The sequence below is a fragment of the Vulpes lagopus genome, chromosome 10 (assembly GCF_018345385.1).
Source record: "Vulpes lagopus strain Blue_001 chromosome 10, ASM1834538v1, whole genome shotgun sequence".
NCBI lineage: Eukaryota > Metazoa > Chordata > Mammalia > Carnivora > Canidae > Vulpes > Vulpes lagopus.
The window spans coordinates 3,431,149-3,443,698 of NC_054833.1; the positions used below are offsets into that span (position 1 = coordinate 3,431,149).

General features: G+C 40.1%; 1 protein-coding gene across 8 annotated transcripts in view; it reads left to right on the plus strand.

Moving 5' to 3' along the window:
* KIAA0319 (KIAA0319 ortholog) overlaps positions 1-12,550 on the plus strand; it is a 98,792-nt gene that overhangs the window by 63,928 nt on the left and 22,314 nt on the right. For all 8 annotated transcript variants that reach the window (XM_041772506.1, XM_041772505.1, XM_041772512.1 and 5 more), the window contains exon 9: positions 8,987-9,215. In XM_041772506.1, coding sequence (XP_041628440.1) covers positions 8,987-9,215 — 229 coding nt within the window. The remainder of the gene's footprint in view (positions 1-8,986; positions 9,216-12,550) is intronic.

Genomic DNA, 12,550 nt, shown 5'->3' on the forward strand with positions numbered 1-12,550 from the left:
TTTATTTTTTAAGATTTTATTTATTTATTCATGAGAGACATAGAGAGAGGGGCAGAGACATATAGGCAGAGGGAGAAGCAGGCTTCCAATGGGAAACCCAATATGGGACTTGATCCCAGCCTCCCAGGATCATGCCCTGAGCTGAAGGCAGATGCTCAACCACTGAGCCACCCAGGCATCCCACTTCTGTTTACTTTTTTTTTTTAATATATTTTTTTTTTAATTTTTTTTTTTTTTTTTTTTTTTATTTACGATAGGCACACAGTGAGAGAGAGAGAGAGGCAGAGACACAGGCAGAGGGAGAAGCAGGCTCCATGCACCGGGAGCCCGACGTGGGATTCGATCCTGGGTCTCCAGGATCGCGCCCTGGGCCAAAGGCAGGCGCCAAACCGCTGCGCCACCCAGGGATCCCCCACTTCTGTTTACTTTTGATTTACTTTGCTGCTCTTCTAAATTCTTAGAGTAGAATTTTGGATCATTTATATTAGATCTTCATTAAATGCCTATAAAGCTTTTACAACTATAGTCTTCCTCTAAATATGTTTAGCTGTATCCCACACATTTCGGCTTATTATATTTTTAAGGTTTCATATATACCTCTTTAAGAATCTGATGATTTTAAAGAATATGGCCTTTCTTGAAATCCATCCATCCATCTATCTGTGCATCTATATATTTATATATTACGACTCTTCTGAAGTCTGAATAGGTTAAAAAAAACTCCCAAGCATCTGACTGGATTCATCTTTGACTAAAAAGTTCACGGAGATCTTCTAGAGTGTTTTATATTGTACACATATCATGAAAATGTCTGTTTTGGTTTCTTTGAGATCTCAATTTACCTCATTAGAATGGTTATTCTTTTTTTTTTTTAAAGATTTTATTTATTTATTCATGAGAGACACACACACACACACACACAGAGAGGCAGAGACACAGGCAGAGGGAGAAGCAGGCTCCATGCAGGGAGCCCGACATGGGAATCGATCCTGGGTCTCCAGGATCAGGCCCTGGGCTGAAGGTGGCGCTAAACTGCTGAGCTACCCGGGCTGCCCAAGGATGGTTATTCTTTAAAACATGGAAAATAATGAGTGTTGGCAAGGACATGGTGCAATGGGACCCTCGTGCTCTGCTGGTAGGAATGTAAAGTGGTGCACTTCCTATGGAAAACCGTTTGGCAATTCCTCAAGAAATTAAATCTAAAATTACCATATCTGCAGCCTCACTTCTAGGTATATACCCAGAAGAATTGACAGCAGGATCTCAAACAACTACTTGTACACTATCATAGTCCATTTGAGCTATTTTAACAAAAGGACTACAAACAGGGCAGCTTATAAATGGCAGAAGTTTCTCATGGTTGGAGGCTGGGCAGTACAAGATCAGGCTGCTGGCAGATTGGGTATCTAGTGAAGGCTCCTTTCTGGCTCATAGACAGCCGTCTTCTCGTCCTCACATGGCAGACAGGGTGAGGGAGCTCTTTGAGGTCTCTTATGAGGGCACTAGTCCTGTCCTCTACCCTCATGACCTGATCACCTCTTGAAGGCCCCACTCCAAATACCAGTCACACTGGGGATTAGGTTTCATTGTATGAATTTCAGCAGGGGGGACACATATTCAGTCTATAACTTCACCAATGTTTATAGCAGCATTCTTCACAATGGCCAAAAGGCAGTACATCCTAAATGTCCACCAGCAGATGAATGGGTACACAAAATGTGGTATATACATACAATGGAATATTGTTCCACCTTAAAAAATGAAATTGTGACACATACTTTATCATGGAATAACCTTGAAAACATGAGGTGAAGTGAATGAGGCCATTTGCAAAAGACAAATGTATGATCCCACTTACAGGAGATAGCCAGAGTAGTTCAATTCACAGAGATAGCTAGCAGAGTAGTGGTTGCCATGGGGTGGTGGGAAAAGGGAAAATGGGAAGTTAGTGCTTAATAAGGATAGTGGCAGTTTGGAACAACAAAAAAATTCTGGAAATGAATGGCCATGCTGGTTGCACAACAATGTGAATTATTTAGTACCACTGATTATATACTTAAAAATGGTTAAAATGGTAAGTTTTAGTTATATATTCCTTACCACAGCTAAATAAATAAACTTACCTGGCTCTGCAAGCTTATTTTATTATTAAGAGTAGATCCCTACAAATCTAGAGGCCCTGTGAAAGCTGGGTGAACAGTCACATGGGGCATTCAGTGCTCACGTGTATCTTTTTTTTAAAGACTTGAATTTTTTTTAGAGTAGTTTAGATTTATAATAAAATTGAGATTTCCCACATGCCCTGGGCCCTACCTGTGTGTAGTCACCCCCATTGTCAACATCACTCACAAGTATTCTATAGATTTTAACGAGGATGAATCTGTGCTAACACATCATAATCAGCTGAAGCATGTAGTTTACCTCAGGGTTTCCTCTTGATAGTGTCCATTTGGTGGGTTTGGACAGATGTACAAACCCATCATCAAAATATCATACAGAGTATTTTCCTGCCCTAAAAATCCTCCGTGCTCCACCCATTCATCTGTCTCCCTGCCTCCTCCCTGGCAACCACTGATCTTTTTACTATCTCCATGGTTTTTTCTTTTCCAGAAGGTCACACAGTTGGAATTACACAGTAAGTAGTCATCTTAGATTGGATTCTTTCACTTAGTAAAATGCATTTATGGCTCTTCCTTGTCTTTTCATGGTTTAATAGCTCATTTCTTTTTAGCAGTAAGTAATATTCCATTGCCTGGACAGATACCAGTTTATTTCTCCATTCACCCTCTGGAGGACTTCTTGGTTGCCTCCTGGTTTGGGCAGTGTGAATAAAGCTGCCAGAAATATCCATGTGCAGATTTTTATGTGGACATAAGTTTTCAAACCCTTTGGGTAAATGCCAAGGAGTGTGACTGCTGGATTGTACAGAAAGAGTATGTTAAGTTTTGTAAGAAACCACCAAGTTATCTTACAAAGTGGCTGTACTCTGGCTTTCCCACCAGCAGTGAGTGAGAGCTTTTGTTCCACAGCCTCACCAGCATTTGGTGTTGGGGGTGTTTCAGATTTTGGCCATCCCAATAGGTGTGTAGTGATGTCTTTCGTTGTTGTAATTTGCATTTCCCTGATGATATATGATGTGGAGCCTCTTTTCATGTGCCTGTTTGCCATTGGCATATCTTTGGTGAGGAGTCTATATGTTTATTTTTAATTTACCACTTTGGCAGTCATGGCTTGATCCAGAAGAAATATAGGGTTTTAAGAGACAAAAATCCAAGAGATAAAAATATATTTTCTTCTGATAATAAGAATAATGCACATTTGACATAAAAAATTTTAAAACCCAGAATATGTCTATAATTAGAAAACATTTAAATAGGGATGCCTGGGTGGCTCAGCCGTTAAGCACCTGCCTTCACCCCAGGATGTGATCCTGGAGTCCCAGGATTGAGTCCCACATCAGGCTCCCTGCATGGAGCCTGCTTCTCTCTTTGCCCGTGTCTCTGCCTGTGTGTGTGTCTCTCATGAATAAATAAATAAAACCTTTAAATAAATTAAATACCTCCCATAATTCTACCTAGAAATAAATGCCTTCACTGTCTGGCATTTTATGCTTAGGGTCCTTTTTCTGTATATACATAAACTTGAAATTTTTTTTTCTTACTTGAATATATGATCTTTGGAAGCTACCTTCTACATGTTCTAATAAAGATTTATAAGTTTTATCTTTCATATTTAAGTTTTTATCCATCTAGAATTGTGTATATACTGTTGAGAGATTCAATCTCATTTTTTCACACATGGATAATCAGCCTGTGGTCCCTGTATTGTTTATTGCCTGCTGTACCCTTTCCCAGTCTGCCAAAGAGGTTGTTGTTTCCTGTGTTCTTTTCTAGGATTTTGCTGGTTTCCTGTCTCACTTTTAGGTATTCCATCCACTTTAATTTTATTATTGTATATAGTGTAAGAAAGTTGTCCAGTTTCATTCTTCTGCATATTGCTGTCCACTTTTCTCAATATCATTTGTTGAAGAGATTGTCTTTTTGCTATGGGTATTCTTTCCTGCTTTGTCGAAGATTAGTTGACCATAGAGTTGAGGGTCCATGTCTGGGTTCTCTTGTTTTGTTCCTTTGATCTATGTGTCTGTTTTTGTGCCAGTGCCATACTGTCTTGATGATCACAGCTTTGTAGTACAACTTGAAATCTGGCATTGTGATGCCCCCAGGTTTGCTTTTCTTTTTCAGTGTTGCGTTGTCTACTCAGGATCTCTTGTGATTCCATACAAATTTTAGGATTATTTGTTCTAGCTCTGTGAAAAATGCTGGGGGTATTTTGATAGGAATTGCATTAAATGTGTAGATTGCTTTGAGTAGGATAGACATTTTAACAATATTTGTTCTTCCAGCCCATGAGCATGGAATATTTTTCCATTTTTTTGTGTCCTCTTTGATATCTTTCATAAGTGTTCTATGGTTTTCAGAGTATAGACCTTTTACCTCTTTGGTTAACTTTATTCCAAGGTATCTTATGATTTTGGTGCAGTTGTAAATGGGACTGATGCCTTGATTTCTTTTTCTGCTGCTTCATTATTGGTGTATAGACATGCAACAGATTTCTGTGTGCTGATTTTTTTATCCTGAGAATACTGAATTTGTATATCAGTGTTAGCATTTTCTTGGTGGAGTCTTTCAGGTTTTCTATGTAGAGTATCATGTCATCTGTGAAGAGTGAAAGTTTGACTTCTTCCTTGCCAGTTGGGATGACTTTTATCTTTTTGTTGTCTAATTGCTGAATCTAGGACTTCCAGTACCATGTTAAATAACAGTTGTGAGAGTGGACATCCCTTTATTGTTCCTGACTACAGAAGAAAAGCTCTAAATTTTTTCCCATTGAGTGCGGAATTAGCTGTGGGTCATTCATAAGTGGCCTTTATTATTTTGAGGTATATTCCCTCTGTCCATATTTTGTTGAGGGTGTTTATCATGAATGATTGTTGGCCAATTACTTTTTCTGTATCCTTTGACATGATCATATGGTCCTTTTTCTTTCTTTTATTAGTGTAGTGTATCATATTAATTGATTTGCAAATATTGAACCACCCCTGAAGCACAGAATACATTCCACTTGATTGTGGTGAGAGATTCTTCTAATGTACTGTTGGATTCAATTTTTAGTATTTTATTGAGAATTTTACATCCATGTTCATCAGGGATTTTGGCCTGTAGTTCTCTTTTATAGTGGAGCCTTTATCTGGTTTAATTAAAAAAATTTTTAAAGAGAATTTATTTATTAATGAGAGACACAGAGAGAGAGAGGCAGAGACATAAGTGGAGGGAGAAGCAGGCTCCCTGTGGGGAGTCCAATGTGGGACTCGATCCCAGGACCCTGGAATCATGACCTGAGCTGAAGGCAGATGCTCAACCACTGAGCGTCCCTTTATCTGGTTTTAGTATCAGGGTAATTCTGGGCTCATGGAATGAGTTTGGAAGTTTTCTTTCTATGTTTTGAACAGTTTGAGAAGAATAGATAGTAACTCTTAAATGTTTGGTAGAGTTCCCCTGGGAAGCGATCTGGTCCTGGACTTTTGTTGGGAGATTTTTGATTACTAATTCAATTTCATTGCTGGTGGTTGGTCTGTTCAAGTTTTCTACTTCTGTTTCAGTTTTGAAAGTTTTCTTGGCTGCATATTTTTCCCATTCAGCCCTTTGAATGTATCGTGCCACTTTCTCCTGCTAACTTTCTGCGCGTAAAGGTGCTGCAAACCGTATTTGTCTTCCTTATGAATTAGGGATTTCTTTTTCCTTATCTCTATATTTTACAAATTTTACTGTGGTATACCTCAGTGGTGGCCTACTTTTGTTGATCATGAAGGGAGTTCTCTGTACCTCCTGGATTTGGATTTCTTTCCCCAGATTAGGGAAATTTTCAGCTGTAATTTGCTCAGATAAACCTTGTGTCCCTTTTCCCACTCTTCTTTTTCTGGGATTCCTGTGATATGAATGATACTCCACTTCCTGGAGTCACTGAGTTCCCTAAGTCTACATCTGTGATCTAATATTTTTCTTTCCTTCTTCTTTTCCATAATTCTTTTCCATAATTTTATCTTCAGTGTCACCCCTTCTTTCCTCTGCTTCTTCCATCCATGTGGTCATTACATCTAGTCAGTTTTATATCTCAGTTATAGCATTTTTTATTTTGGCCTGACTAGTTTTTAGGTCTTTTATCTCTACAGTAAGGGACTCCCTGGTATCTTCTATGCTTTTCTCAAGCCCATCTAGTATCCATATGATTATTATTTTAAATTATGTATCAGGGGCAGCCCTCGTGGTGCAGCGGTTTAGCACCACCTGCAGCACACGGTGTGATCCTGGAGATCGGGGATTGAGTCCCATGTCGGGCTCACTGCATGGAGCCTGCTTCTCCCTCTGCCTGTGTCTCTGCCTCTCTCTCTCTCCCTCTTTGTGTCTCTCATGAATAAATAAAATATTAAAAAAATAAAACTCTGTATCAGGCATACTACTTTTATCTATTAGATTCCTAGCCATAACCTTTTCCTGTTCTTTCTTTTGGGATGAATTCCTCTGTCTTGGCATTTGTCTAGATATGTATCTTCTTCTCTGTGTTAGGAAAGCCTGTTATGTTCTCTGCTCCTGAGAGTAATGGCTTTATTAAGAAGAGATCATATACTGTCCAGCACCTGGTGCTTCAAGAAGTGTGTCTGGTGTGTGCTGCATGTACTCACTCTGCTGTGTGTTTTGGCTGCTTTTTCCCTCAGGTCAGTTCTCTGCTGAGTTTTTCCTTGCCTACAGTAGGGAGTATTTGGACCTTGTCCTGTGTTTGGCAAGTTTTAACTGGGTGTGCTTTGGTCTGCTTGTTTAAAAAGGCCAGATTCTATTTCCGCTAGAGCTGAAGCTTTACAGCACTCTGTGATCAGTAGACTTGGTGCATGTGATGGAATTTTGCTGGTTTTCTAGGGGGAGAGGCCTGCTGCTCTGGCTCTCAGGCACACTTGCCCCGGCATAGAAGCACCTGCAGAGTACAGGGGGGTGGAAATTGGTGTAAGTGGCTCCAGCCTCTACTGGGGGGGCACTGCGCTGCTCCCTGAAATCCACTGGTGCTGTTGGTGGAGGAGAAAGATGGCATTCACCCTCTCCCTTGGCCCCCAACAGGTGAATTCATGCCCTCACTGTCCAGGCAGCCCTCACAGAAGAGAGAAGAATCTCCCCTTGCATGCCAGGCATCACTCAGATTTCTGCCTTCACAGTGTCTGTGTCTGAGCTATCTGCCCACCTGGCGGCACAGTGCTTCTGTGTTTTATCTCAGGTGCCTGGTGGAGTTTCAAAACTCTAGTTTTAAGGACCTGGCACTGCCTGAACCCACCCTGATCCTCTGGGGGAGGATCTTGGGGCACTGGGGCTGGTGCAGATTTATCCCAGAAGGGCAGTTGTGGGAATGCACAGGTGCTTGGAGTTTAGAGTGAAGCACAGCAAAAAGCTGGCATCCAGATTAGCTGCCCTCAGCAGGTGTCCCTGCCGCTATGCTAATGAATGGGGTGGTGCAGGGGCACCCACCAGTTCTTCTGTCTCCTGTGACTCAGTGCCACCTCTCTCAAGTGCATTCCAAGAAGGGGAACTGTCTCTCCCAGTGCAATGCAGGGGATGCTAAGACCATGCTGTCCGCTCCTGGGTCTCTGGCCTCCTTCTCCACTCCAACACTATGCCCACTGGCTCCACATTGGCTGTAGGGCAGGCTGATTTGAGCTTGACTGATTATAAAAACTCACAATAACCAGCCACTCTCGCTTTTCCAGCCATTGGTTTTGGGGAAGTGTTTTTCTTGTGCACTGCTCTGTCTCTCCTCTCTCTGTGGTTACAGGCTCTCTCCCTACCACAGCACCCGGGATTCTTTTCTCCCCCAAATCATGTCGGCACACCTCCTACCTTCCACAGTGTGGCTTCTTCTCTCCCTTTGGTTGTGCAGTTTGTCCTCAGTACTCAGATTGATTTCTTTGGTGTTCAGAATGATTTGATATTTATCTAGCTGTGTTCAAGGGGCATGGCAAGCATAGGGTCCCCTTATTCGTCTGCCATTTGACTCCTCTCCATTTCATTTTTATTTAATTGATCATCTGGTTGAATCAGGTTACTGTTGCTGTCCACATTTTACCATGAAGAAATTTCCTTAGGGGCCCAGGATATGTCCTGAAAGCCTAGCTGAAGACAAAGGACCTCAGATAGTTGGCTTGCTGTCAGAGCAGAACCTGAGTTCAGATCTTGGTTGCATGGAGTTTGTGAGATAATGTGAAATCTTTCAGAATACACCTGCCCCCATACACACACCTTACTACAAGTAAGGCCTGTGTTCTTCCCATAGCTTTATTATCATATTCCTATTAACACCTGTGTAGCATTTATCACTGTTTGGAACTGACATTCTTTACCCCAGAAGGATGAAGAGACCATATTTCTTGATATATTACCTCATGAGCAGAAAGTTTACCACAAGAGGTCCTGGAGGAGTGTCTGCAAGGAGTGTTCTGAAAACATAATTATATTAAGTCCTCTAGAAAAGAATAAAAAGATTCAAAAGCTTTGTAGATGAAAATTGATGAGTGAGCTACTGTCTCCAAATGCACGGACCTGAAGGCAAGACCTAAACCCAAGAAATTCTTTGTCTCAGATGCTAGTGGGAGGCTCCTATATTGGCTGGGGAAGATTTCTTCATCTGACATCCCAAAGACTAATCAGAAAACCATTTAAGATAAAACTCCATCATGTGACAGTATTACTAGCTTAAAAAAAAAAAAAACCCAAAAAAATTTAAAAAAAAATCTGAGGTGCTCTGTTCTTTTCTCAGCTTCATCCTCAGATCTCTGTTTATGCCTCTTCTGAGTTTTCCTGAGAAATGTACCATGGACAGACTAAATTGACCATTTGCCTTAAGACTTAGCATCTTCTTGCAACATGATGGCTTCCTCTCCTTTTTGTAGATTGACTGTTACAGACTCCGATGGAACCTCTAATTCCACAACTGCAGCACTAATAGTCAACAGTGCTGTGGACTGTCCTCCAGTTGCCAATGCAGGACCAAATCAGACCATAACTTTGCCCCAAAACTCCATCACTTTGAATGGAAACCAGAGCAGTGATGATCACCAGATTGTCCTCTATGAGTGGTCCCTGGGTCCGGGGAGTGAGAACAAAGAGGTGGCCATGCAGGCAAGTTCTCTATCCTGCCTTCAGATTTTTACTTGTCTAGCCATACCCCAATCCACCTACCCATCTATCCATCTATCCCTCCATCTGTCCACTCACCCACCTGTCCGTCCATTTACCCATCAATCTATCCACCCACCCACCCATTAATCCATCTACCTATACATCCATACATCTGTCCATCCATTTAAAACTGTTCATACATCTATCTACCTTCCTACCTACCTAAATTATTGGTATGTGGTATAAATCCAGAAAACATGTTTTTATAAGATAGTCTGATATATTACAACTATTAGAAGAGCTCACAGATCTTCCAAACTTACACCCTTTCTGCTCACCCATTCTCTATATGCATAGAAGTGAGTCCTGTGTTGACAGCTTGATCTTAAGGCTAATTTGGGGTAAGTCTGACCCAATATTTTCCACAGAAATACTATTTTAGGATTGGGAGAAACTTCGGAAATAATCCAACATAAACAGTATTATCAGGAAATTTTTCCTTAGTTTGTTTCTTATATTTTTAGAAACTTCATTGTCATCTTTTCTGGATCTAGTGGTCTCTTTTTAAGAGCTTTCTGTATCTAACTTTTAGTTTGCTCAAATCTCAAATATATTTGTCTCAAGACATAATACCATGGACACTGTTGCTGTGAGTGGTGTGTGCACATGAACTGTTTGCTCATTCTTGAATCTTTTGGTGATGGCCAAAACTATTTGTTTTTATTGCTAACCAGCTTGCTCTTTTGAAGTTATGTTGTTATTTGATGGTTTTCTTTAAGTCTTTATTTTATTATCTTTTTTTGTTGTTATTTTATTTATTTGTTTGTTTGTTTGTGTAAACAAGCTCTGTGCCCAGTGTGGGGCTTGAACTCACGACCCTAAGAGCAAGAGTAATGTGCTCTACCAACTGAACCAATCAGGCATACCTTCAGTTCTTATTTTATTTCCAGTTAACATACAGTGTTATTATTAGTTTCAGGTTATTATTTGAAAGTTTAATGGAAAAAAGGCAGGACCTTACATTGCTACCCTGTACTCCTTCAAACTACATCTCATCTGTCCAACATAAATGTCTCATTAGTATTTTAGATGAAGTCAGATATCCCAAGAAATCTTACCTACTTTACTTTCTGATGTTTCTGGAAAGTATTTTGCAATTATGATGAATTTAAAATGACTGGTTGGGTTTATGGAACTTGAGAGGGCCATGCTGTAGTGTGCACCTTTGTCTAAAGGTTGTGGCAAGTGTTATGTTTGCTTCTGGTATGCTAAGAATTCTGATCCAGAGTACTTTGGATGCAAAACAGAAAGATGGGATATTTTGTATTTCCTTGGTTAAAAAAATATTCCAGGGGTGCCTGGTTGGTTCAGCCTGAAGAGTGCACAACTCTTAATCTCAGGGTTATGAGTTAGAACCCCACATTGGGTGTGGAGATTACTTAAAAAAATACATTTTTTAAAAAAATCCCAAATTTTCTTTCCTTTAATTTTTGTGAATTATGTGCCCAAAGCTCACACCCCAGATTTCATCCATGTCTGCCCAATATGTGTTCAAGAGAATCCATGAGTGTGGGGTGCAGGGCCAATCCCACTGCCTCTCTACACCTGCCTGTCTGCAGTGGACACTCTGAGATCATCCATAGTAACAAGGTTATTGCCTTATGATTGATGGATTAAGGTGTTAAAACAGGTGATTTTTTTTTTTTAAAACAGGTGATTTTTTTATTAACTGGCAATCACAAAGATGACTCTGTAAACCAGAGTTTTACATTAGTCTAAATGTTGTGCAGGGCATCCTGCCAAGGGTTTGCTGCAGATGGGGGCGGCCACTGCTGTTATCTGGAGCATATGGTGGCTTCGAGGGTGTTTAGTGACACGTGTTGGTCTGCCTACTTCCCATTTGCCATAACATTCCCTGTACCGAGTGCATAAGCATTTATGTAACCATATTAATTTTGAAGTTAAGTACTAGGAAATTCTACTTTTGTAGAGCTTTACAGAGCAAAATGCTTTGCTTTATTTAGTCAAAGTAGGGGAAAGCACCTTTTTAAAAGTTATTAAAAGTATGTGTTTAAAATTTCACAAGTTCCCCTTATGATAACAATTGATTATCAGTTTTTTCAATTTTCCATTAAAACATTTAACAAATACATGCAGATACATGTATCTTTAGATGATCTTGGGATCTATAAAAGTAAATAAATTATAATATGATTTAAGATTAAAAATCCTTTCTATGATGCCATAAACTTCAAACATAAGCAATAATTGGAAATGTTACCAGCAGCAACGCAGTAGCAACAAAGTGAAGGGTTAAGCTGCAAACAAGTATAGCTATTATATACTCAACTGAAAAAATGTTTTATTGAAAACTTTTCTTGTCTTAGAGTTTTAAAAAATTGTTTTTAGTTGTTAGAGTAATACATGAGTTGTTTCTTGTAATTGAAAAAAAATTAACTTCTGGGACACCTGAGTGGCTCAGTCAGTTAAGTGGCTGCCTTCTACTCAGGTCATGATCCAGAGGTCCTGGAACTGAGATCCACATCAGGCTCCCTGCTCAGCGGGGAGTCTGCTCTCTCTGCCCCATTCCCCACTGTGCTCTTGCTCATTCTTTCGGTCTCTCAAATGGATAAATAAAAAAATCTTTTTTAAAAAAAGTTGACTTCTGATAAAATGCAAATACATCTTGAACTTACCTCAGTTGCCTTATGGAGATAATTACTTTTATCAGTTTAATATGTGTCCTTACAGAACCTTTTTTGTATATTTGTGTATATGCATGTGTACACATAGTATCTGTCACACTATATGTACTGTTCTGCAACTTTCTCTTTTTCCTTGACAATATGTCTTTGACATCTTTCCATTTCATTACTTATAAGCTACAGACATTTTTTTTTCCTTAAGTAGGCTCCACACCCAGCATGGAGCCCAACTCCATTTCAGTATTTATAAATTTACCTTATTCTTTTACACTTTCTCCTTCAAACTAGCATTGTAGTGTATCATGGTGGGTCTGGTCACACCCCGTTGAAGAACATATACTTATTTAAAGATTGTTTAATTAGAGAGAGTGAGAATGTGAGCGGTGGGGAGGGGCAGAAGGAGAGAGAGAATCCCAAGAAGACTCCCTGCTGAGTGTGGAGCCCAATGCTTGAGACCCTGACCTGAGCTGAAATCAAGGGTTGGCTGTTTAACTGACTGAGCCACCCATGTGCCCCATTGTTGATGAACATTTAGACTGTTTCCAGTTTCTGCTATTATAGGCAGTGCTTCCAGCAGCATCCAAGTGTGAGCCTCCTTGTGTGCATGGGCTTTTCTCTAGTGTAGGTAGG